This window comes from Rhagoletis zephyria, unplaced genomic scaffold (genome assembly GCF_001687245.7).
Source record: "Rhagoletis zephyria isolate East Lansing unplaced genomic scaffold, Rhagoletis_zephyria_1.1 Rzeph_scaffold_01766, whole genome shotgun sequence".
NCBI lineage: Eukaryota > Metazoa > Arthropoda > Insecta > Diptera > Tephritidae > Rhagoletis > Rhagoletis zephyria.
The window spans coordinates 27,005-54,527 of NW_016158850.1; the positions used below are offsets into that span (position 1 = coordinate 27,005).

Below are 27,523 nucleotides of genomic sequence, written 5' to 3' on the forward strand. Positions count from 1 at the left end.
ACATTTTTTCTTTAAATGCATAAAAAAAAAAAATCTGTATGAATCTAAAAATGAAAAGCTTTACATAAATATACAGGCACAGTAAAAAGTTAACATAAAATAAGAATTTAAATGCCTAAAACTAGGTTATAGTAGACTTAATGAATATTGGATTCACGTTCGATTTAGGATGATATGCAATGGCGGGCCCCATTTGCCGTATGGATCTTTGGCTACCATAAATAGATCATTGCACCAGGTAAAACCAATAACACGGTTCTCTATTAGTTTTTTGAAGGCCCTATTTTCATTAATCAGGTCGCGATAGTTATCATTTGAAACAATAACTGCATCCATTTCGGCAGCCAATTGTAAGATAAAACTGCATTTATGTTATAAACAAAAAACATTTATATATTTTTTTTTTCAAAATTTGTATTACTACTTATAAGCGTTGTCTATCGCTTTGCACTTACCGATCATCATAGCTAGAAGAAAACATGCCTGGCAAATTTTTACAAGGTGTAACCACAATTTTACCAGCGTTACGTAATTCGGTCATGGCAGCAGAATCGGAACATCTGTGCATACGAAATTGTGGCAAAACAGCTTTGACTTCATGGCCCAATTTTTCGAAAAAGTCAATACAAATTTTTAAGCCTTTTACCGAAAATTCTCTGTTAAGCGAATGACTGAAAAAAAATTAAAAAAAAAATTTAAAGTTAAAATGCGAAAAGATAACACAAATTTTTAAATGCATTTATACATACAAAAAATGTGCATGGGGTAAAAAAATTCCCGTTCTATGAAGTGTTGAAGTGAAAATGAAAAATTCAAATTCAGTAAAGATTTTAGATTTTTTCACTTTATCTATCGTTAAAGGCTTTTCCATAAACATCGAGCAGGTAATTATTCAGTTAATTATTGCGAGTAAGAAATGCTGTGGTTGTTCACGCTTGCCTGGTTATTAGGCAACCAGATAACCCAATAACCAGGCAAGTGTGATCAACCACACTGATATTCTTTGTCCATAGATTATGTTTTTGAGCAAAGTGTCCCACTTATCTTTTTCACAGCCAAAAAACTTTGTGAAAAATCTTTTCACATGTGAAAACTTTTTGACAAATTAATTTGTTTTCATTTTTCAAAACATATCGTAGTATTTTGAGAAGTGATGAAAAATGTTATCATTTCACGGTTTCGCAGAAACAAAACTTTCTCAAATTTGATACACAATTATTTTAGTGTTAATTTTTAAATTCGAAAATCCTGATATCTGAATATCAGCACAATATTCGGATATCCGCCTATCGGAATTCTTTTACTCAGATATTCAAATATCCGGACAGTTAAGTTAGCTTCTAGTTAGTTACGAGTTCTAGTTAGTAATGTCAAATGCGTGCAAATAACTTACTTAAAGGCTACATTACAGCCATCGATGAGTATTAAGCGCTTGGAAGTTCGTTTTTCCCGTGCTTTGGGATCATCAGCATTTGGATTATACGTATTGTCGTTGTAGGCATCTAGCTGCTTCTTTTCACTGTTTGTGAAAAGTCCACTTTTTATAGCTGCTAGTCTCGGTGGACGCGGCGGACTCTTTGGCACGAAAATTGGCTGCATATAAAAATAAATAATTATTAAAAAATAAAATAAAATGTACAAAACATTTGGAATTTTTGCTTAAACTTTAAAGTCTCGATAAGCTCAAATATCTCGGAATTCGAGTTTTTAATTCATTCCCCTTAAGGCCGATTCTAATGGCTTAAAAAGCGCTATATGTCACAGTTATACGAAAAAAATGTACAATTTTACCTGAAATGCAAATAGACGTAACAAACATTGTCGCTGAAATGCAAAAAGTCGTAACTAATAAAAAATACAAAAGTCAGTCTTTGATTGATGTGGTGGATTTCATCAAATTACAACTTCCACATCATTTTATAGAAAAATAAATTAAAAATATTAATCACGACTTCTTCCATTTAAGTTACGATGTTGTTACGTATTTTTAGAATTTCAGGTAACGATATGTATGTGATGAACTTGTTATTGTAAAATAAAGTTAACTTACATTTGGTACATCATTACTACTCAGCGGCACATAATCCATCATTGGTGCAGGCTTGTCTGATCTTACAACCGTTTCACTAATAAATATCACTGAGTCATCCGTTTGGGTGACTTCCTTTTCGTTCTCTTCCTCATTTGGGTTTTCTAATTTTAATGTCTCATCCAAAGTAAGAAAGTCTTTCGAAATGTCAGCACTTTGCTTTTGCGATTTATTTCCAATCCGTTTTTTCTTCTTCGCTTTTCGCTCTTCACCTACCAATGTCGACATTTTGGTATAATTGGTGAATGTATCTTCCGAAATTATAGTCTCCAGCGGATTTATAATTGATACATCTTCATAAAACAGCCCGGTTAAATCACCAATACCATTTTCATTGCATTGTGTTGAATTTCGCACAGCTGGACGCTTGGATCCTTCACCATACGGGGTAGATGTAACTAGCTTATTAGTGTGTTTACTATCGCGGTCATTAATGCCCTGTAGTAAAGAAACGTAACCGGATGATATGTTATTTTTGCGCTTAGAGCGAGATGTTTCTGGCAAATCGTCATCAATAACAATTTGCTCTATTTGCGGTTCAATACAAATACAGTCATCATCAGTTTCGACAGCTGAGGTAGCCGATGGTTTAGTATTAAGAGCTTTTTTGGTTTGACTATGATTGACTTCATCATCAGAGATTATTTCTCCTTCTTCAATAGTTACATTGTGCGATATAGTTGGCTTGAGTACTTTTGTAGAAGTATTCGTCAGATGTAATCTACGTTTCAACATATTCTCACGCTGCACTTGCATCAAGTTATATGGGTTCTGTAAGTGGCGTCGTTTTATGGAGCGCAAAAGCTTCTTTGTTATTCTTTGGCTATCACTTGTTGTATCTCCGTCAAAAGATTTACGGTTAAGCCTTTTTTTACGTAAGTCTAAGCGACGTTCCTGCATAAAAAAAATAATTCCATATGTAATAAACGCTTTTATATTTTATGTTTCGTTCATACCGTATTGTCACGAAACTTTTTAAACACAACGCTTTTGAGCTTATTCCTGATTACGGGTGTCTCATCCACTTTCGGCTTAAATAATGCAAAAATTAAAAACAAAAAATAAAAACGTTATTCCAGAAACATTTTATAATTGTTAAAGCGGCAACTAAATACCTTTATTACTAGAGCGTACTTACCTGCTAAGACAACAAGCTAAAGTTTTGAAGGAATTTTAATTAAATCTAACCAGAAATTAACGGTCAGTTATCCAGTCTAGCATATTTTTTTGCGAATTGTTTATTTAAGACCACGAGGATTAGTCACAAATTTTCTGCTCAATGAAGCTACATATTTCTTTTACAAAATTTACTATTCAAACTTTTTTGCAGTTTGAAGTTTACATTTTAGCTTGTCGACTTGTACATAATTACCTGTATGAATCCAGCGATGTAAGTTTAATATGTATATGTATCTTTGCTATTTTGGTAAAATAATCTGAATGAAAAAGCACGAATGTGAGGAAAAGTATACATTCCCTTCGCTCGCCGATTTTCTAATTACTTTACCAAGACAGCAAATAGTTATTCTGGGCTATCGTTGAATCCCACGTAGTCCGATTATCGTGAAATCTACGCAAATGCAATCACAGAATCCGAATTGCTACAAACGTACGCATTCAAAGTATGCATATGATTTCGCAAAAATTCGGACTACAATGGATTCAGTGATAGTAGCCCTGATTAAATAAAACACATGTTTTTATTTTTAACATATTTATTGTACATTATTGTTTCCTTTAAATTAGATAAATACACGCATAATATGTGAGGCTTTTACTAAATATTTTCAAAGAATTGTTTGTGCCCTTGTGGTTTAGCGAAGTCGAAAAAAAAACAGTTAGTCGGTCTGCATATACAGGTGGGTTGGATGTTTGGTAGTTTGTTTTGAATTTGACACCATTGAGATCGCTCTTCATTTATTTCTTCAAGGAACTAATGGGGAAATTAATATTTTTTGCAAATAATTACAAAATTAATTATAATTTATATATGCATTTGAAACTGCTGCAGCCCACAAACGCAACTTACATAATTACTAGCTAAATATTATTTAAATCCATACATACAAGCGAGTAACTTTAGACTAAATACATATTATACTTCAAATTACATAAGTTAACTTTCATTTGATTGAGTTGCGACTTCTAAATGTCTCGTTTTTGATTACTGATTTGAGTGTTTTTCGTATGCAATACGATTACGCAATGTAGTACCTATATATGCGCAGAACTGTTTAAGCTAACATTTACTGAATAGCTATATAGAACCCGTATAAGCCACGCGCACGAATTAACATCGATTTAAAAATATTTGGTGATTTCCTTCATAAAATTCTATTTAAATTATGCTTTGAGTGTATTTATTTCATCTTTCATATTTGAGCGAGCTGCAGCTTCATAACGCGTTTGAAATTCTGGTGTTGAAAATATATTTGGTATGCTTAGTAACGTTTGAAGTACCTAAAAGAATCAATAGTTATTCAAAAAACAACTTTGTTACAAAATTTATATTACCTTTAAGCGCATACTTTTATATTCTTCGTCAGCCATATGTTCATACTCTCGACGCAGTAGTTGACAATAACGCTTATAGGTTTCAGTATTTGCGCTATATATAAATATACAAGAAAATTTATTTTGTACAGATCTGAGTTTAGGATATATTTCAGTTTTCATTAAAAAATATTTACGCCAGTATAACGAGATCTAAGTCCTGCAGTAAGTTTGCATCATCTTCGTATGTTGTGGACAGCTCATTCTCAGCCGAATTATCACCCAAAAGCTTCAATATTAAGTTTTTCGATTCTTGCTGCATGAAACGAGTTTGATGAAACACATATGTATACACATTTTAAAATATGATTAAAGCGTTTACATCATCCAGCGCTGCATCGCAACAAAATTCTTCAAATGCTGCACAATTTCCTTTCGCACAAGGCTGTATGCCATCGTACGAGTAGTATTGAAAGAATGCCGCCAGCAGCAGAGCAGGCTTAAAGTGTTGCAGATGTTCTTGTTTATGTTGCATCATTTCATTCCAATTATGGTAGTAACGTTTTGACTGACATTCATTTAAACGTTGATTTATGCGTGCGTACCAGCTTTTGGCAACATCTTCAGGCACTGCAAAATGGTTACACGCCTTATGCCACAAAACTTCCATTTCTTACTTTTTTGCCTTAATACACTTAACAAAATTATAAATACTAGTGTGCACTTTTCTTTAGCTTTAAATAAGGAAACGCTTTACTGTAACGAATTTTCCGCGACTTGTGAAAATCAATGATTGTTTTTCAATACGGGAGACTATTTCCGTGCTGCTTATAAAGATGATTCAACCTGAGTAAACTTTTTTTAATCTTACTTTTTGACAGTTCGTTTAGCTGAGGGTTGAGTGGGTTGGGGGTCATAGATTGGGTATTTTCTACATTATAGGGATGCAAAACCGTTATTTGTTTTTGGAGCTGCCACGCTTCGGTGATTTCTTTAGAAATTACTTTTCAGAGCACACATTTACGATTTATTTATTATATATATATGTATGTATATATAATTTTTAGCAATATAGAAAATTAATTCAAAACTCTCGTTTTGTGAGCTTTCGTCATATAATTAGTAAGCTTGATAAGGATAATATGGGCAGCTTTAACATATGACTTAACTGCCGAAAGATGGCGAATATACAAATCGTTACCTTAATATAGAAAGGCCCTAACTCATTTTCATTTCGAATCCAGATCTATACAAAATCTGTCAAATAGCTCACAATATATGTACATATCTAATAGAAATTGAAAACAAATAATACAGCGTTATAAAAATTATTATGTTTAATAAAATCAGCACTTCGACGATTTTGGTAACTGTAGAACTTTGCTTTTCGCTAAATTTTCAAACTATATTTGAAGAAACAAAATTGTGGCATAGAGCCTTTCTATATTAAGGTATCGAATTGTATGTCTTTCTATCTGTTTATTTTGTACGATTATGTATTCGAATTGATCGAACTCCGTTTGCGCTTTTGATAAATTAAAATTATGGAGAAAAATCTATTCATTAAACGTGTGGTATGTATTAAACAAATAAATAATAACAATAAATTTGATTACAATTAAAGCCGTTTTCTGAAGTAACCTTTAACTTTAGAGCTCACTTTATATTTAAAGGATCAATTAAAAATAAGCCATGTCTAGAGTTAAGCATTTCTATTATCGGTTTTTGACGTGTGTATGTCACTTGGTTGTAAACTAATTTAAAACCGAAAATAAAATGCTTTACTTTAGACAAAACCATAAATTATAATGTAACCTTTAAATATGAAGCTTTAAAGTAACAGGTAAAAGCATAAACAGACGGCAGGTCCGGATAAACTCGGGAATTAACTGCAGTTGATCCGGATTAAGTCCGAGTTAATCCAGATCAACGCTGCCGTCGGTTTAAGCTTTAAATATTGATGCCATGTTAAAGCCATAAGTTACGTCCGAATAGGACCGCGCTGGCAACTCCAAGTGATTCCTGGACAATCCTTTTGGCATTTTTAATACGCACGCGCTGGTTTTGTCAAAAACAAAGAAAAATAAATACATACACATGCAACATCTACTATCTAAAATGATATCTTTACTAACGTGCTAATGTTGCAAAACATACCTAATGATAAACAATAAAAACATGGTCATTTCATTTGAATTATCCTAGATATGTACATACCATTGGAACGCTAGTAGCTTCTATGACTGTGACGTCAGGACTAGATTCGCTTGAATCCATAGAGTCGCCGTGGTTACCCCTTAGCTTTTTTGATAATATTTTACTTTGTTTTTTGGTTAGTCGCCGTTTAAATGGATTTCGTATCTTTCGTTTCCCTCTTGATTTATTTCTCAATGTGGTATGTGAACAAGCTGCGGGACTAGTCACACTGTTGCTCAAGTAATTTGAACCACTGCGTCTAAAGTTCTTCTTGTGCTTACGCCCGGATCGCATTATCACATTACCAAAGATATTAGTTTTTAATAATTGTTTGAGCACGGACGAATTATGAAAAATAAGTACGTGTAATCCAAAACCAGTTTGCTTGCAATTATTTTATTTTAGCAACCAGCTGATTGATGCTTCTTCGTTTTAGACGTCATTCACAATTGTAATAAACTAGGCGGGAAATACGTGCGTCTAAAGGATGGTTTACGAAGAGCGATAATCTTTCTGCAAGGAACCGTTTTTGAACAAAGATGTGTTCTTTAAACAGGGATTTATTTTAAACATAGATTTAAGGCCCGTCCACATGGAACTTTGGCGTTGATTTGGCGTTGGTTCAACAGCTGACTATAAATACATGAATTCAAATGCAGCGGTCCACATATCCAAAATTCGGCAACGCTCACGCCAACACAAAACAAAAAGATGGCATCGTTTCGCGTGCGTCGCTCGTCAACTGTTGCAAATAAATAAAATTGTGTGAGATATTTTTTTTTCTTTCTAATCAAGTGCGGGCAAGAAATATCGTTTTTTGTGCAATTATTGATATGAAATATTAATTTATCTGTCGTTAGTCTGTTAATTTAGTGGCCCAAGCATTCGCTGCAAAGCGTTCATTGTAGCAAGCATACTTTTAACGTGCGTTCTGTCTATGTGGACCGGCCTTTACGTTCTTTGCTTTGACTTTGTTGACTGGGCATTAGAAAGCATGCCTTTTTCGTGATATTGCAATGATATTCAAAAATTAAAAAATGTGAAATTTGCTACTTCATTTTATTGTTTTAAATAACCACAAACTCTAAAATTTTCTTCATTTCCGAAAATGGCTGTGAAAACAGAGACCCAATTTTCGAGTAACAAGTTGTCCCTTAGACTGAGTTCAGACACGGCAACTTTTGTTGCTCATTTTCGGCAACTTCTCTTGTGGTATTGCTCGTCGCATTCACACAGAGCAACTCTTTTGAACACAATTGTTGGTGTCGGCTGTGAAACGCCAACTTGAATTACTTATACGAACGAGAGCACAAACGTGTTGCCCGCGCTTGAGCAATTCCGCGCCCTTCCACTTACCTCGTCGCTCGAACGTGTTTACATATCTTTTTGTTTTGATATTCTAGGTTTCTCAAGCAACAAAAAAAAAAACATGAAAGGGTTGTGTTTGCTCTACTGCTATTATCGGTTTAATATGCCTAGACCCTCATTATGCGCGCTCCCATTGAAACATGTACGTTTGTAATCGACGCATTGCTTGTTTGCTTTTTTCGCCGCTTCACTATGTAACCGGCGTTATAAATTTACCTTCTCTGATTCTACAAAAACGTAACCGTCGTTTTTGTGCTCGCTGCTTAATACAAAATGCTAATTGTGATCTCTAAACACAGCTCCATGCAACCTGTCTATTATCACGAATTTCCAATCAGAACTGTGAATTTGCTCGAAATTGTGAAAACCCGAAAACTAGGGGCAATAAACAAGCTACAGATTACAAATATCTTATCAAATTCATCAAGCTCCCGTACAGGTTAACAATTGCAGAATCATTTGGCCATAAAGAAAAATTGCACTACAAAGCCACTGTAAGTTATCTAAAATAATTTAAGATCCTCAAATGTTTTTATTCTCAATGCAGCTGCGTTAATACGATTGCAGTAAGCTGACAATTGCTAAAAACGCAAGTTTGAGGAAGTTCCACTTACCGGATATCGTGCACGCATCATCACGGACATAGTGGATCCGTTTGAATATTTTGACTTTGACGAAATGGATTTTTGGGGGTTGTTGACATTCATATTCCTAGCGGTGTTCTTCATAAGCTGCTGCAGCTATTGTTGCACCACAAAGCGACACGGTGCTGTATTGTCCAGTAAGTAAAAATAACACTTCAGTCACTTTTCTTAGAAGACAACGCTGTCTTGGTAAAAATATATCCATACACTTGCATTATGTTAAAGGGAACACCCAAAGAAGTCATAGTTGTAGAAGTGAACAATTATTTTGTGCTTGTACCAAGAAATATCTACCATGGCGTTGGTGCACATCTACATTCAAACTATGCATACAGGTTCTAAGCGAGCGTATTATGTATGTTTTTGTTTGTTATTATAATTTTGCATACATACCACTGAGTACATATAAAATAAGCGAAGCGTTATAATTGATAGCAAATTCATTACGCATTCATACACTACTGTGTGTCATAAATATCAAACGTAAATTAAGTCTACTTATTACAGATTTTGTATTCGCACTCTTTGCTCTGAGTCATAAATTTTTACGTGGAAAAGCAGAAAATACAATTAAAAATTTATATTTATTGCAATTGTTATTGTCCTCACAACAAGCATTTTTCACCTACATAATTGGTTTCTTTTTTTTTTTTTGAATGATTGATACATTTTGACATATTTTCGCAGGATATCAAATTTTGATTGTCCTCACAACATAAAGTTTCTGCCAAATATCTTTGTCTCGAATGTTCGCCGGATTTGGAACTTTCATTGTCCTCACAACAGGAAGTTTCCACCATATTTTTGTTTGAAATGTTTAACCCCACAGAGATACCCTTTCACCGGATACGGGTCTAAAAAATTACTAATTGTTACATGTTCTTTCAAGGTTTTACTGGAAAAGCGTTCAGTAGCAAAAATAAAAACTAAAAAAAATTCCGTGTAACCAAACGAAAATGGGACTCGCAGTCTGTAAATAAAACGTTTTAAAGGAAACTTTTATGAAAAAAGTGCAGAAGGGTTGTGTCCAGTACGGCTGGGTAACTCCGTGAATTTTCACGAGTTAACTCAATGACTCGAGCTAATTTTAATGAGTCAGCTCAGTGGCACAATTGAAGGGGTTAGCATCAAAAGGATCTAAGTAGATCTGACATTTTTTTGAGATAATTAAGGTTAAAGTTGATTACTTATTGTAAATTCTGGGTAAATGCATTTGAAATGATTCTTGCCTAAATGAGTGCAGGTTAATTAACTTATTCAAAGTATGTTTACTCTTTGTCACCAAAAAAACACATATAGTGTACAATATACAAATAACTTATATTTAAAAAAATGATCTTAGACCCTTAGACCCCTTCAATTGAGCTATGACACTTTGCTGTCGAGGCAGCACAGCCTAGATTTGGTTAGCGCTGTTTAGCTGATGAGCGCTGTAGAGCTAGTTTGCCTTGTAGAGCTGTTAAGAGGAATAGAGTTGGCATGCGCTGTAGAGCTGATGAGCACTGTAGAGCTGGTGCGCGGAATAACTTGAATGAAATGTACATTTTTACAACATTTCAATTTTTCGCAATTTTCTCTTTATGAGTACCGACTATGTGACGAATTTTTATTGAGTTACTGAGACATATTGTTTTTTTTTTTAGAAGTGAGTCTGAGCGTGCGACACACTCCTGGGAGTCAGCTGTTGTTGTTGTAGCGGCACTACCAAGCCCCGCCTATTTCGGGACAACATTCAATCATTGTCGTCAAACTCAACTAACGGAAGGCCCAGGAAACGAGCTGTTTCAATGGGGTCGGACCAAAGGGAGAGGGGTGTCAGTTGAGTCGGAATGAGCTGGCATGTGAAGAGGTGGTTGGTGTCATGAGGGGATTCTCCACATGCCGGGCACTCATTGGGGATATTGGGGTCGAGTCTGGACAGGCGGCTACAGTATCCAGACCGTAACTGAGCCTGGGAGTCAGATCAATAGCTCCGCTCAGTGCTGAGTTACCCATATCTAGTCTTCATGAGTAATAGACTTTCAAGGTGGGCGTGCTTATGCTATTTGTAAAAATTCACCATCGAAAGAAATATAGCGTGTTAAAAATTTTAATATTAAAATTGCCAGTACACTGCTATTTCTGATAATTTCTATATACATTGCATAATTTCTATATACATTTTCATTAACATATGCACAAAATCCTATTTTTCCGCTAATTTTTTTTTTTATAATATGGTTCATTTTACAACAAAAAACATAAAAATATAGTTTCTAAACTTTGTGCAAAACTCGCGAAAATTCAATGAATTTTCATGCAATTTTTCACCTTTTTAATCAGATTTTTCGGAATTTCCTTCTCGCTGTACCAGTGTACATTTTTTTTTTTATTTTATTTTTTTTTACATATTAACTTAATTATCTAATAACAGTGCAATTAAATTATTTAATTGTTTTTTTATTGTTGCTACATAAAACCATATAGCTGAAACTTTTATAGAGTATCGCCCCTTAACAGTATTCAATATATGGCTCATTTAATAATATAGCTCATTAATTAAAGATTTTTATTTTGTGGGAAAATGCAATCAGTTTACATCCATCGATATGTATGTGTGTCTGTATGTAGATAGTTGGTATGAAAAAATCACCATTTTTGGTGAGTTAATTCATCTGTTTTTGAGAGGATAATCCTTATCAAGCTTATTAATTGCATGTTAAAGTCCCCAACAACTTTAATTTTGAATTTATTCTTTATATCGCCAGCTCAGAGTGAAACGTGGTTAAGTTCACTTCTTCTAAAAACGAATGTTTCGATGCAAGTAGCAAAAACAATTACAAATTCATTGTTTCCTAAGAGATCGAACTATCTATTCTATTTCAAACCGTTCTTATTTCGTGATTTGCATTTTTACTGAGACAAAATAGACACAGAAAATGTGATAACTTCCAAAGAATGCAAAAACGTTTCATTAACGTTGTGGAAATTGACTAGCGTAGCGTGGTTTTAGCTCATAAGAACAGAAGTCTTGTACATATGTATTTGAATTTTTGCGAAACAAGTTCTTGAAAAAAAAAACGAGTTTAAAATGTTTTTATTCTCTGCTGCAAAATTTGAAAAAAACCGGACTTTGCAACTTTTGACTCTAAGTTAGCGATATTTAATAAACGTGCGATATGTTTGCATTTTAGAATTATTCTTTTATAGTATTTGCATCTACCTGTGCTCAGTGGAAAAAAACTGTAAATACCATATATTTCCATTTGATCAGTTGTTTTACGAAACTATTTACCATTTGGGATTTATCTTGTAAGTTACTTAGTAACATATGTATGTAATTAATTTTTTATTAAGAAATTACAATTAAATTATTAATGTTGGACAACTTACAAAAGGTGTGAATTGTGAAAGCACGCAAATTATTACGAAAAATACCTCAAAGGCAGGCATGTCGTCCATTATTTATCGAATTTCGTATGCATTACGGTTTGCATATCCGTCTAAAAAATATAAGCTAAGATAATTGATAGGTAGCATTGTATATGTACATATATATATATATGTATATATATATATATATACATACATGTATGTGTATATGTATGTGTGTATGCACACTCCTATATGATTTATCCATTTGCTATTCAATGCCTTTGCGGCGCTTTTATATTTTGGCAGTCAGTGTCTAGTTTTCGTATTAGAAAACAACTCGCGCCGTAACGAATAGTTCCATTTAATGAATAAATAAGTAGCGAATAGCTTTTTAAATATGGTTTACGTTTATGTCGCTTTTTGGTGTCCGGTTTTAATATTTTTACTAATTTTTTTCTTAGTACTTTTAATTTGTATGAAACGACGTCGCCGCGGAGTTGTTCTACGAACATATACAACAACAACTAGAGAGTGTAAGCGAGCAGAAAGTACTAAGGATATTTACACAAATATCACGAAAACAGAACCGATTATTTATTTATTTAGGGGGTATAATTGATTAAACATATAATGTCGTTTTTTAAATCAAATTTTCGGTGCCAAAATGTATATGTATACATACAAACATACGTATGTAAATACAAATACTTTTGTATGTATTAAGTGGAATTAAAAACTTGTGCTATCTCTTAAAAATTAAAATTTTCATACCAAACACTTACGCTTACATACTTATTCCTTTCAACCAGCTGCGAGTGAGAACCTTTTTCGGTAGTTTGATATTAATTTTATCACAAATCATGTCAAACCCTAAGCTTATTTTAGTTACTTGCTAGATAACTGTTAGATAATTATTTTCAATAATTAAACACAATATTTTTTCGATTTGAAATTCTAGTTAGTTTATCACGGCCATCGGTGTGTAACGCTTCTTACTTTTTAAACTAAAAAAAAAAAAAAACACTAAACAGAATGACCTATTACCTCGGTATAGTACTCGTTGTATTTGCGGTTATCGTTTGCAGTTTCTTAATTGTTTTGCTGGCACTCTTAAGACGTCGACGCATACGCGCTTTGTGCGAACAACAAGCACGTCTCCTAGCCGGCGAAGGATTACCAGGAATTCGAATCGAAAATAATTGAAATCATTTTTAAAAGAAAGAATTTAAATTTCTTGCTTTATAGTTATTTAGAAGATAGTTTTTAGTGCTGGTGTTCATGCCTGTAAAATAAGTATGTAAGTGCTTGCGATACCACATAGTATTCCGTATTCAAAAGGATAGAATTTTTAATGGAATTTAATTAAGTTCTGCCTAATATTTCTAACATTTCGGCAAACCTAAATTTCCGTGTGAGGACTAACCAACAGCTGTTAGTACATTACACCGTTTGCTCCCTGTGCCAGCACGAATAGCGACTAAGCCCCCTAAGGTAGACAAAAATACTCCCTTTGAACTGCAAAGGACTCCAGAGTAAGATCGAAGATATGCATTTCTGTCTTCATGGGCCTGCATGGAATATTAAAAGCTGAGCGGACGCTTAGCGTTCATCACACACCACACTGTGCAGTATCTTATCGAAGAACACATCGACTGCGGGGTTACCAACTTAAAATGTCACAGTATTGCTATCCTGTCAGGTACGACACCATATTTTGACCAGTTTTGGCTATTTTTCATTTGTTTGTTTAATATTTATTATTATTATTTTTTTATAAAAATACAGCTTATCAAAAACCTGTAAGTCCAAATTTCAAACTTTGTAGAAAATTATAAAAACTCAACAAAATTTTACAGCAAAGTTATTAATAAAAGTAAAAAAAAAATTAACTACGCAGTTTTGTAGCCCATTAAATTTTATCTCAATGGGCCTGAGCACACTAGCCTGCTCAGTCGGACTGAGCAGTCCACCACTCGAACGCACATTGGACTGGGCAGTCGGCCGAAAACTGGTTTCAGTTTTGTATATATATATATATATCATATATGAACTACGCATGATTGTGTTAGTGCATGTGGCACATGCAAACAAAATGAAATAGAAAACCTGTTATCTATGTGTGCGTGTCAGTCCACCGTCACAGGCTAACCTAATATTCGCGNCTCACATTGGTAAAAATATGGGAAAGAAAATACTCCGATGTATTGTTTTAATATTATCAAAGTGGCAAGGCCGTTGATAATACTGACAATTTATGAAACTTCAAAAAATTTTATTATCCGTCAAAAGTTGTTTATTGAAACTACCTTCTTTTTTGTATCATGATAATTATTAAAAAGCTTGTTGTTGTTGTAAAACTTTGTTGAATTTTTCTAATTTTTCTAGAAAGTTGGAGATTTAGACTTATATATATGTGGCTTTTGATAGATAAGGAACAGCATTTTTATAAACAAAATAATAAACATAAAAAAAAAAACAAAAGAAAAGCAGCCAAAACTGGTCAACATTTCGTGTCCCTATTATTTTGCACATGACTAATTGTTCGATATTAGCATCCAGAAATGGAATTTATAACCTGTGTTTCAAGGTAAACGGCTATCCCTCTGACCTTTCTCGTCTTTTTGGCAGCCTGTTCTTTGAAAAAGTATTGAATTCGCCTCGCAATTGGTCGGCCGGTTTAATATTACACGTCGCCAAAATAACCAACGGAGACTAACCGGACGCAGTAGATGAAGCATCACACACAATAGTTGTGTTTTTTTTACAAATCATCCAGTAACTTGCCAGCAAATCTCCAGTAACTTTATTTCTAAGAATTCGCTCTCATAGAAAAAATTTGCAAAAAAGTACGCGAATGCTAAAAGAGCAAAAACCTTACAGTTTTAACGAACAGCTGACGCTCTTTATAGTAGTTGCGTTCGCGTAGCTGTTAATTGTTCATGTTTAACCAAAACTTACAAGTTTTTGCGTTCGCGTACGCAAAAAACTTGCAAAGTAGGGGAAATTGAGAGAGCGAAAAATGACAGTTGAAGTTGCAAGTTTTTACTGGATTTTACTGGAAATGAGTAAAAAAACGCAACTAATATATGCTAAGCAAGAGTTTTGGGTCGGCTGCAACTGAATACTCTCATTTTAGGTGTGTTCGCGTATTCTTACAGCATAAACCTCTCTATTCTAAAGAATTTTTCATTTGTCTTCTTTCAAGGAGAGAAAAGTTTGCAAAAAAGTACGCGAATGCTAAAAGAGCAAAAACCTTACAATTTTAATGAACAGCTGACGCTCTTTATAGTAGTTGCGTTCGCGTAGCTGTTAATTGTTCATGTTTAACCAAAACTTACAAGTTTTTGCGTTCGCGTACGCAAAAAACTTGCAAAGTAGGGGAAATTGAGAGAGCAAAGTGACAATTCCTTTTGAGGGGAAGCTGCTGGTTTCTGCTGGAAAAATTTTTGCCAACAGGAAACAGCTGGTCAAAAACAGCTGGTTGGCATTTCACGCAAATCACAAAATTGAATTTGATGGTTTGGAAGTTAAAAATTACAAAATGCGACTAATTAAATTTGTAAGAAATAAGTAGTTATTTGTTTAATCAATAAAATTTGTGATGACTTTGCGTACGTTTTAAATTTTACACTTTGGAATGTAAACAAAAAATTATATCAGCTGTTCGTCTAACTTGCAAGTTTCTGCAAATTTTCTGTTCGCGTACTATTTGGGATATTTTTCTCTTGTGAGAGAACAGATGACATTTCGCCGGAATTTGGCAGTTGGTTGGTTTTTACTGGAGATTTTAAACGAACGCTACGAACGTTAAAAGTCGCTACCCTAATTGAAATTCAATTCTCATTTATTCCACGAGGACACATTTTCTTCTTGGACGAGTTATAAACTATTTCTGTTTGCTTACTGGCAAATTGCTGCTGGAAAAATGTCTGCTTCTCAACAAAATGAAATGCCACTTTGCTCACTCAATTTCCGCTACTTTGCTGGATTTTTGTGTACGCGAGCAGCCAAACACTGACAAAAACTATCAATAAGCGAATAAACCTATTATGTATTACACATTGAGCATTTTTTTTTACGGGTTAGCTAAATTTTTCAGTTACATATTTTGCTAATCTTATCTCTGCAATTGTTTAGTTATGGATGTATGTACATAAAGCACGCAATGTGAAATTCCCTTATTTATTATTGATTCATTAAGTGTTCACATCGATTGAATCAACATACAATTTTGGCGTTCGTGTATCCTAAAATTCTGTGATATTTTTTATAGAAAATATTTTTAAGAGTTTAAAGAAATTTATTTAGTACAAAATGCCGACTGGTGCCATTGATGGAATTGTAATGTTCTGCATTTTTTCTGCATTAGCTCTGTCGTGCATGTGCATATCCTGCTGTTTAACCATTCGAAAGAAACGAAATACGCACAATAGCACAACGTTTTCAAGTGGTTAGTATTGAAAGTGTTTTAATTATTCGAATTCGTTAAATGCATGTGGGTGTTGAGTATGATTTTCTCGTTGTGAGTCATGAAATCATGTGTGTTTTTTTTTCGTGATCGTGATAATGTGAGCACACTGGAATGTAAATTGTGTAAATAAAATAATCGAAACATTAGTACAGCCAAGTAATAATTATTTCGTGGTTTGTCTTTGGGCGACTGTCTATTTTTTTTGAATCCTTTGGCGCTGCTAAGAATGATGGAACAAACTCATTGATTAATAAATTTTTGTTCCATATGTGGAACACTAAACTGCCGACAGTATGTAGCACACAACAAAAAAATTCTAGAAAAAAAGCAAAAGAATAAACGCAAATAGTGGAGATTATAACGTTTTAACTCGACGGAAACCCTTTACAATAACAAGTTCCGGTACTCTGCCACAAATACTTACTTCCAGAGATATATAATTCCAATTTGGCCATCTTTAAGAAATCCTTAGTAAGTGTGCCAAATTTGGTCTTATCGGAAAAGCGGTCAAGGAAGTAGTCTATTTTTAAATCCTGGTCATAAACTATCTGTGTGCAAAATTTTATTTTCAAACAGGTGGCAAAAATATGTTCGAAATTAAACTCGTTGACGCCCGTATTGTATTGTTTGATTGAACTTATTAATTTAATTTAAATATTTAACAGATGGTAACTCTTAAAAAAAAAATAGTAGCATTTTTTTCAATCCAGTTCATATACTATTATCTGCAAGCAAAATATCATGAGCTAAAAACCCACAAACGTATAAACTTTCACATTTATTATATTAATTAGTAGGATGATTCATCGCGAGTACACGTGGTGTACATGTCTTTTGAAGAATTTCACATACGTTACACAATTTAGTACTCGTACCATGACTATGTAGTTCGCTTGTCTACTTGGAATAAAATAGATTTTAGGTAAAAATAAGATAAAAAGAAAAAAATATGCAGTAATTATATTTTGAAAAAAGCAAGAGGTTTGCTGGCGTTTGAATGCGACAAATGGCTGGTTTTTTGACGTCTGCAAATTTTTGCTAGTACCATTTTAAGACCAAAATCTATGTTGCAACTTTTTCAGAATAACGTGTCAACATTTTCATAGACAGTCAGGAACCATCAAGGCAGTAATTCTGCAATGACAAACTCTCCTGGTATATAATATAGTAAAATTTCATAGTGAATATTTTCTATTTTCGTGGAATATTTTAATCCATCAGCTCCTGCTTGAAAGGGTCGTTTTGATACTTACTTAAGAAAGCCCCCTAAAATCAAATTTTTATACTCATGAGAGGATTAAAATGTTCTAGAGAATTATTCTTCGGAAAATTTTACTAGGTCGGGGTATTCGTTCATAATCTCAGTCCCAATTTCTGATCGCCTGCTACGCTTCCTCCTACTCAATCATTCGCAGCTTCGTTTAATTTGAGTCGTTGCTCGCTGCATTTCGGACAAGTAAATACCACGTGGTAATGTCACAAAAAAAAAGATCTTCCGCTTGCCCAAAACGATGATGATAAATTAAAAAAAAGCCCATGGTCACTGAGGATTTGCATTAGGTAATAGTTCACCTCGCCATGCTTTCTATCAAGCCATGCTTTAAGCTTTGGAATGAGTCGATGAGTTCACCTTCTGTTTGAAGCAGCATACCACCTTGCTTGCCACTGCGCCATATGTACATCATTTTCTTGTTGTGCTCTTGTAAACCTCTTTCTCAGTGTTTGAATATCCTCATTTTGCTACATAAAGATCGCTTTTATTTTGTGCTGCGATATAAAGAGGGTAAGTTTCCCTGCTATATCTAAAGCAGCATATTCCGAGGCCGTTCAAAATGCGGCGCATATACAGCGAATCAGTTTTGTGCCGGCAAATCGTAGACCAGATCGTATGCAACGGCAGTTATACTCTGGGTTCAATTTTAAGGTAAAACATGCTTCTCATATTTTTTTTTAGGTATTCGTTTTTTGTTCAATGTCGACAACCCGTAGGTTCTGGTAAACGTTGAGAATAATTCTCATGAGAATTGGAATTCACTCTCATTCGCTACGATGCGAGTAAAAATATACATTCTTGTTAGTGTGAATTCCTTTCCTAACGAGAACTATTATCATCGTTTACCAGAACCTTAACTAAAAACTTGAAAAATTGTTTTTGTTAGTTACGACGTTCTTCCAGCTCGTTCTTCCAGCAAATAAGCTACATTTATGTATGAACCCATGATAAAAATATAGTAAGGTAGAACCGCTGAGAGTCACTTTTAAAATTCTTGACGTTTCCAAACAATTTAATTTTTAAATTTACTCACAAACTCACACACACATTTTCATTTTCAATCTCAAGCAACAACAATTTCGAACAATTTCAATTTTTTGTTTTCACTTTTATATGATTTTAAAATGTTGGCAAACTTCAAAAAAAAATCATGGCCGACAAATTGAGAGAACGGTTATACCTTGCTATGTTTTTATCATGTATGAACCTATCATATTTTTCTTTAATCAAAATGCGCTTGAAGTCAACCATAACACATTTGTTTGTTTACTTATCAGCCGAATTGATTCTTTTGTTTATTCGAAAAGCATACAAATGTCTTAACTTTTTAGTGTATTTCGTGTATTCTTCGCATAAAGATGGATCATCGAACGGCGTATCATTTGCGTTTAGTTATTGGTTCTATTATTGCGTTTATTTTGTTTTATTGCCTATTTGAAGTTTGTCGTCGGCGTCGTATGCGTCATCGTTATCTACGATTTCCGAATAGTGTTGGTTTGTATAGTTTGTTTTTAACATTTCTCGTTGTTGTAAAATGTATTTGGGTAAAAATCGCAAACAAGTTGACCTAATTTATTATTTTATTTATATAATATACATACATATATAAGTATATACTATATTATACGTAAAGAAATGAAAATTTAATGTGGCCAAGCTTTATGTTCTGTTTCCAAAGCTTGAGTAAATTCCGTGTCCTTTGTTATCGCTCTCTCTCCGCATGTGTCCAGATTGGTCTACCAGCTGTTAGCATCCCAGTATAGTTTGTTTGTGTGTTACCTAAGGCATCTTCGACATTTCCAGACACATAATCGAGTAAGTCGTTGTCGACCTAAGGGTCTTCATCGTGGCTTGTCTCCTAAAGCCACATGAGTTTTGAAGAAGCAAGTTTAATCATGCTAACAGACTTTACCGCGACGCCAATAACATAGACCGTAATTTGAAAAATAGCCCCCATTTCTGTAAGTTTCCCTCAGTGAAAGTTGCTGGAAGTGATTGCCAAATCCTGTTTTGAGCTATATTTCAATATTGAAATTTCATCATGAATTTAGAATGGTAAAAGACTTCCATTATCTTCTGTCAGGAAAGTCAACTTCGAAGTTGTACGTCAAGAAGATCTCCTTGATATGATAGCCACAGTATCTCTGATCCATACCGACTCTGCCTCAAAATGGAGAGGTTGCCCTTATCCGTCATCCCCAGCTTGTTCGACGCCCTAAGTCGTATTGTTAGTTCACTCTAGTTCAAATATGTAAGTATGTGTAAATGGAATGTGTTGAAGTGTCTTTTCGGGAGACGAACGGGGCGCAGATAAAAAAAGGTCTTAAAATGCTGTATGCAACGAGTGTTTGGGCCGCGGCTTTAGACTTCTTTAGATAGTTTAAGATTTCAAAAATTCAGCGACGGGGGCTCTTAAATTGATAGACTATCAAAATAATTCTGCAAACTTGATTTCGAGGTCAAGTTAAGCTGGAATTAATTCAGCACGCAATTCCATAGCAGTGGAGATAAAACGTTTCCCTTCCTTAAAGAACTTGCATGAAATCTTTGATGTATCTCTTATGCAAAGTGTAATCGAATGGTCAACAACAGAAATGCTGCTAAAGTGAACTCTCTAGTTAAGCGCCTGCTCTATCCCAGAAATTTCATATAAAGCACGGTTGACTGTTGCTGAAATTCTGAGGAGTAAGACAGCCCGTGGTATGTTGAACCTTTAGACTGCAGAAACGAGAACAGAGAGAATGCTTCTTGTTATTCTTGGGCCTCATTTTGGACAGGAAACAGACCTGGCAACTCAAGGTAGAGGGGCGGGACAGAAATGCCCTTACCGCAATGCTTTTAGGTCTACAGACCACATAACACCGCCGCTCGAGCTCGACTCGCTCCCTTCGAGGAAGCACGATTTGGGCTGGGACCTCAAAGAACACTCTACAGCCCTCAACACGGATGACTCTAAACTAATTCTAAGACACTCGTAGGACCTCCCATTAGACTTCTGCTTTAGGCTGACTGACCATTGCAGTTTCTTTCAAGCGGAACTCGCGGCCATAAAAGAGGCTGCACTTTGCCTCATCGAATATTCTCTTCATCTGTATTCAGTAACTATACACTTCGATAGCCATGCGCTATTAAGCCATTGGATTGGTGTGAAACTTCGTAAATAATTGCGATAGAGTATAGAAAAGTCCTCAACGAGTTATGTAGCTTCAAACTCAACTACCCACATTGTGTGCGCGCCTGGTCACAGAGGCATATAGAAGGTAACCGTACAGCAGAGGAGCCTGCGAGAAGGGAATACCCTGTCCGACGTCAACTCTTCGCACGGTGCGGGCATACCGCTATCTATCTAGAACACATGGCATAAAACACATTTCCTCGAGAAGGCGAATAAAAGATGGTCCCCCACGTCCACGTATGGGACGGCTCGACAAATCTGGCTGACGGTTAGAGCGCTCTCTACTCAGGCAAGTGACCGGAAACATAACGGGTCACTGCTTCATTGGAGGCCATGCTGACAGCATGGGTTTGCCAGCCAATGACTTCTGGCGAAACTGCCGCGCCGAGGAAGAAATGGAGAGTGTTGGGTCGTGGGCAAGAATACGCTCATTTCTCTATCGCCTGGCGGATTTTTCGATAATTTTTTGTACTAAGTAGACTGTCCCTTCTTAAGACGAACTACATTATAAAATAAACAAAGCAAAGCTCTTTACAGTTCATACGGAACGACCTGTGTTTCACAATGATAATTACTGTAAGTTGAGGTAATTATCGAGACATAGAAAATTAGGTAACAGTCAATTGTAATCGATATCGAACTAATCATTCCATTCTAGTTGATGAGTTGCAACAGGCTAATATACTTAGTTAGTATTTTTTTGCAGGCTCATAAATTTATATTCATGTGATCTAGGGGGCAGTACCGCTCTAATCTATTTCACGTCGATTAGATAGATATAGTTACATACATATATATGTATGCACGTTTAAATGCGTTTCACCATAGACAAAAAAAAAATACAGAATTATCTATTACTAGTTTTTGGTCTTTGCCCGTTGGATGCACTTACACATTCCTCAGTTAAATCGAAATTATTCTCAAAACGGTGATGGTTGTCGCGGCTTTTATTTCAATAATTATTGTTGTAGTACTGCTGTTCCTTGCTGCGGCCTTTTATTGTTTTGTTTCTAATAAAAGTGCTAGCAACTGTAAGTTGTGTGAGCATATTTAGAATGTGTAGTAATAGATATCGCAAGCGATCTTCAAAAGTCACACAACTCAAAATTTGGCATTTTAAAAATTTTGCACCAAAAATGTACACAGAGCTTTTATTTACCTTTCAGCAAAAGCTGGAGCAAGTTTTTTGTTATGATTTGATGAAAAAACCTAAGGTAAAGTCTTCCTTGCACATATGATTATCATGTGCTAAGAAATAGTTTTTCGCATTCGCTGACGAACGTGTAATTCTGAGTTATGTCTCTTTTGCAGACGGTGTGCGTTTAACGCCGTCCGAAGGTTTTCCTTTGTTTTAAGCTTCCTGGAGCGATTTAATAATCGCTGTTAAATCTGGGAGTAAGCTATTCACTAATCTCGTTTATCGAACGGGATTAGGTGAATCAAAAATAAAAAGGTTCACGGTTAGGGGTACGCCCCAGGCAGGGTAAACGCTTCTGTGGAACATAGCAGTAAACATAACTTGGAACTCGGGTAAACACCTCTCAATATTGATCCTTCTAATTCAAAGATCTCTCAACAAACTATCCCTATGGTGTAGCAGGCGAGGACTGTATACCCGCTTGTATCTTGGGAAAATGACCTGATCTAGAAAAACTGTAAAATTAAGTTTGTATGATTTCCCCTACAGTTCGGTCTTCAAAAAATTTGTCCAGTGATTTCGTTTTTTTGTACACGGTTTCTAATTATAAGTGCACCACTGTATATTCCTTAGCTCTTTATGCTGCCAGATAATGTACACTTATCCGTCGCTATCTAAAGGGAAAAATACGTATCCATAAAATTTAAGTATGTACGTAAGCATGTACAATTAGGGTGGTAAAAAAAAAATGTGTTTCTCTTCGGGAGACTTCCAATAATAATACCAAATTGTTTATTTTACTATTTTTTAATGCTAACGATTTTTCATAAGCCCCAATGGCATTGTTAAGAGTTTTTGGGAGACCTATCAAAAATAGTTAATATTAAGAAATGGTTAAATATACAATAGGAGATTTTTGTTGGAAGTCTCCTGAAGAGAAACAGATTTCCGATTGAAAATATTGATTTTAAAAGATTCTGTACCATTTCTACAAAGAAAAGTTTTTTTCCCCACTTTAAATACATGGAAAACTTCAAGGGCTTTGATGTAGTTCTAAATATAATTAAAAAAAAAATAAAATTAGGGATTTTTTTCCATTTACAAAAATCTTAAAGTATGATATATCAATGTTCTTGTCTCGAGAACGCGTCTTTTTTCCAAAGTTCATTGGCCTCAGGTACACCATTCTAGTACTTAACCACCAGATCTCTGTTCTTATCACCCTAATGTCAGCAAATTAAAGAACTCAACAAACTATTCATCTTTTGCTAAGTAAGTATTTCGATTATTTTAGTAAAATGTAAACTGGCGACCCCCAAGTTCGAAATTTCCTTGCGAAAACACTTTAGACTCAGTGGTGTACGCTGAACTTTTTTTTGTTTGCTTGTAAGGTGCTACGGTCTAATGTACAGTATCGGTCATATCTATAGCACGCCATTTCAAAGTGATATTGTGTGTCACTTATGTTTATTTCTTTATTTTTAAGAATTTTCAATTAAAATTTAGTTCATTCTCGGACAAACCCCATATATACCCAAGTTCAACAATTTGTAGAAAACTACAAAAAAGTGTAACAAATTTTCACTTAAATTTCAAACTTTTTTCTCGGAAGAGATAGAATTTTTTTGAGGACACAGTTTTTTAGCCCCTGCAATTTTAGTCTGATAATGTGCAAATTTCAAGTGGCTACGAATTACCGTTAATTTTTTAGAATTTTTTTTGTCGCATTGGCTTCCATATAATGAATAAACTCAATTTATTTGTATATGGACGAAAACCGCAACATCCTTGGCGAAAAAAATTCTAAAAAATCAGCGGTAACTTTTAGCCACTTGAAACTTGCACATTATTAGACTAAAATTGATTGGGCTATAAAACTGTGTTTTCAGAAAAACTCAAACACTTCGGAGAAAAAAGTTTGAAATTTAGGTGAAAATTTGTTGCACTTTTTTGTAGTTTTCTATAAGTTTTTAAACTTGGGTTTATATGGGTTTTGTTAGAGAAAGAACTGTATTTTAATTGAAAATTCTTAAAAATAAATAAATAAACATAAGTGGCACACAATATCACTTTGGAATGGCGTGCTATAGATATATATGACCGATACTGTATGTAGATATACATACGTATATAATTTGTATTTATTTTAGTTTTTATTACCCAAGCGCTAACATCTTATCGTAGGCATTTACTTTATAAACTTCGTTTGCAAACAATGAGTGGACAAAGATTTCTCGCTGAAATGTTTCGTTAGTACTGATTGAATACATTTTGTGTTAGGTTGCGTTTTGGTGTTGCTTTTATTTCTACTTATTTGTTATTTATTTTTGTTTACATTATTGACTAATTGTCGCTGTAATGTTCTTCGATAGTTTGATCTTCACTCTGTCAATAACTTTTTTCGTATTCGCGTTGGCCGTAGTGGGCGCATTTTCTTTGCGAGGCCGCAAACGACACACAAAGGAACAGATTTCCGATAAAGGTTGGATATTATTGAAAAAAAAACAGAAAAGAACAGAAAAATATACATACATACATACATACATACATACTTATGTACATAGTTAAAGCAAATAAAAAATGCTACTACAAAGCAAATAATTAATGACAAAGATAAGTAGCTATGAGTATTATTGATCTGATAAACATATGTATGTACAGTGGCGCTCATGTACGTAAATAGCACACTTTTATATTTTACAATATTCACAATGCTTTGCGTGATAAATTTTTTCATTAATAATATATAAAAATATAGTAGGTCATATACCATAAACCATATACATATGTAGGTCAAAGTTTAAAACCTTGTGCACAATTCAAGAAAATTTAAAAAATTTCAAAAAAAATTTAAACTTTATTCAGAACTTATTGGGTATGCAGTTTGGTAGCCCATTCAATTCAATGATGGTACTTGCGAACCCCCGTAGCATTTTTTTTAGGCGTTTAAAGCTCTCGAGAACAGCAATACGACACTTACGACACCGTTGTGAATACCCCATATATTTTTCTTTAAAAAAATACGTTGTTAACTAAATTTTCGCCTGCAGCTTTTTTTGTTACTATAAAGCAGTATTTTAGTAGCAAGTGCGACGTTTTTTTGTATATAAAACTATTAACACTATCGCGCGATTTTTGATTCTAAATTTTCACTATATATACATTAGGGTGGTCCTTAACCCCAGATCAAATTAACTTTTTTTTTAGTCTCATCCGCTCAATCGGTAATACCACGGTCACAGATGTCACATATAAATTTTGGTGCCAATTGGCGACGGTTAAGGCGTGTCGCACAGGAGGCAAATTACAAATTCCTGTATAGAGACTCAAAAAATTAAAATAAATTTTTTTTCATCTGATACCCCAAATCGATACCACCATAGTCGAAGATATCACATTAAAATTTTGGTACCGATTGGAGTCAGTTAAGGCGTGTCGCAAAGGGGTCAAAGGACATATGCCCCCATGGAAGTTGGTGAAGACGTCTTCATAGGGTAATCTGATTTTCGACCTCTGTGCGACACGCCTTAACCGACTTCAATCGGGACCAAAATTTATATGTGATATCTTCGACTATAGTAGCATCGGCGTAGGGGTTGAGAAATCTGATGTAAGAATTTGCTTCCTACATTTAAGGACCACATTTGATCTTGGGTACGCCCTTGGTTTTAACTATAGTTGAACCAATGAGACATCTAGTTAGCTGTGTATTTGCCTTAAAATTGTAAAAATAGCGTAAAAGTTTTTATAGCTTTTTGGTTAAAAAAACATAGTAACTGTAAATCGGCAGTTTATTTTAGACACAACTCATTGGGAATGAAAAATAGCTCGTGCATTTTTCGCCTTAAGCTTTCCATGAGGATGCAATTCATATTATTTTTGTAAAGCACCGTTTTTGCCAGTTGCTTTGAACGAACCACACAAAAAAATTATGAAAGGTTTTCTAACCCGGCCTTATGAAAATATTGACGGATTTACTTAAATCTTTTTTAAGAATGGTAGAAGGCGAGGGGACCCACCTTATTCAAACGCCCATTCTATGTCGTTGTTCCTGAGTTCCTTTCGACCTCATATTGGACTTTGATTTTTAAAATCTAAGTGCATGTTTCAAATAAATTCCATAAATTTGAAAAATTATGACCGCCACACGCCACGGCTCCAAGCCGTCATTTTGGATTTTGAAAGTCTGAATCCTATTCGTTATAAGCGACCTAGGTTACCATGATTAAGGTGAATCCGTCAATATTTATAAAATTTTGTCTGCAACTACATAAAGTCAGCCATATTTTTTAAGGTTAGAAAAAAATCCTGAAGTGATGGAGCAAAACGCACTTCAGATTCGTGTGCAGCGACCCGAAAAACATATAAAGCACCTAGTCTGTTCAAAATAACCGTTCATAGATTTTTTTGCGAGCTCCGGAACACAACACTAATACTGAGTGTATGATTTTGATCGCAATTTGTTAGCTTTATCCAGATTCATTATTAATACATGAAAATGGACATTGAATTCTGAGACAAACCGTATGTTAAAGACTTTAACTTAAAGCGAAGGACTTTTGGAAAAATTTGTTCAGCGAGACATAAAATGCGTAACTTCTTTTTTTATATATTTTTTCAAGAAAAAATTTTAGGATACATAAGTAGAGGTTTTTGCTGTTCTCAACAATAAAACTTCTTCAAATCTTTATATTACGTATTAATATGTACATACATATGTATTTAATAATCAAATTAATTCCGCTTAATTTCTCTACAGCACCAGTTGTTGTGACATCAACTACACACACTGCACCTGGCGGCTATCCAGTTACACAAATGCCGCCCGCCACTGGTTATCAGCAGCAGTCCATGTACCCACCGTATCCAACGCAAACAGGGTAAGTAATTAACACATTTGCCAGCGCCAATTCAAAATAGCTAACAAACTTTTACAAGAGCAACAGAATCCTATTGAAATTTGATTTTTACTCCACCTTTTTCTCGTTTATAGCGTTCATGGAGAGATGCCCATGCCGATGCCCGTCGCCCAACCGCCAGCGCCTGGGTAAGTTTTGTATATGTATATTATTTACTTAACTTTTTGACGTAGAATACGTCTTACCTTAAGGTATGGGGGCTATGTTCAAATGTTGTAGTTGTAATTTTTAGAGCTTCACAAAAACGCTTATTGCACACGGTGGGCAGGAAGCGAAGATAGGTTGCATAAAAATGTCGACAAAATCTGAAAGCAGGGTTGTATTTGTTGATATCTTAAGGTTAAGAATCCGCTTAAATTGAAATCCTAGCTGCTCCTGTTTTAAAGATATCCACATTTTATAT

At 34.6% G+C, this 27,523-nt stretch overlaps 3 protein-coding genes across 6 annotated transcripts in view; 1 reads left to right on the forward strand and 2 right to left on the reverse strand.

The window, feature by feature from the left end:
* Positions 1-57: 57 nt before the first annotated feature.
* LOC108365070 (uncharacterized) lies at positions 58-7,377 on the reverse strand. Its single transcript, XM_017619012.1, has 6 exons — positions 6,800-7,377; positions 3,046-3,120; positions 2,051-2,983; positions 1,394-1,593; positions 456-671; positions 58-361 (listed from the first exon to the last, which is right to left on the reverse strand). Exons 1-6 carry the CDS (start codon positions 7,070-7,072, stop codon positions 154-156), a joined length of 1,905 nt encoding a protein of 634 aa, XP_017474501.1. The 5' UTR covers positions 7,073-7,377; the 3' UTR covers positions 58-153.
* LOC108365071 (uncharacterized) lies at positions 3,792-6,165 on the reverse strand. The gene is made up of 4 exons (XM_017619013.1): positions 4,965-6,165; positions 4,780-4,898; positions 4,604-4,697; positions 3,792-4,549 (listed from the first exon to the last, which is right to left on the reverse strand). The coding sequence occupies exons 1-4, from the start codon at positions 5,250-5,252 to the stop codon at positions 4,433-4,435; spliced, it is 618 nt and encodes a 205-aa protein (XP_017474502.1). The 5' UTR covers positions 5,253-6,165; the 3' UTR covers positions 3,792-4,432.
* A 1,078-nt stretch (positions 7,378-8,455) lies between the features above and the next one.
* LOC108365072 (protein shisa-5) overlaps positions 8,456-27,523 on the forward strand; it is a 20,319-nt gene continuing 1,251 nt past the window's right edge. The window contains exons 1-4 of one of the 4 annotated variants that reach the window (XM_017619016.1): positions 8,456-8,640; positions 8,694-8,927; positions 26,961-27,081; positions 27,195-27,248. In XM_017619016.1, coding sequence (XP_017474505.1) covers positions 8,825-8,927; positions 26,961-27,081; positions 27,195-27,248 — 278 coding nt within the window. In that variant the 5' untranslated portion in view covers positions 8,456-8,640; positions 8,694-8,824. Of the gene's footprint in view, positions 8,641-8,693; positions 8,928-19,205; positions 19,383-24,344; positions 24,684-26,960; positions 27,082-27,194; positions 27,249-27,523 lie in introns of those variants that run through there. The other 3 variants (XM_017619017.1, XM_017619014.1, XM_017619015.1) reach the window with 3 other exon arrangements.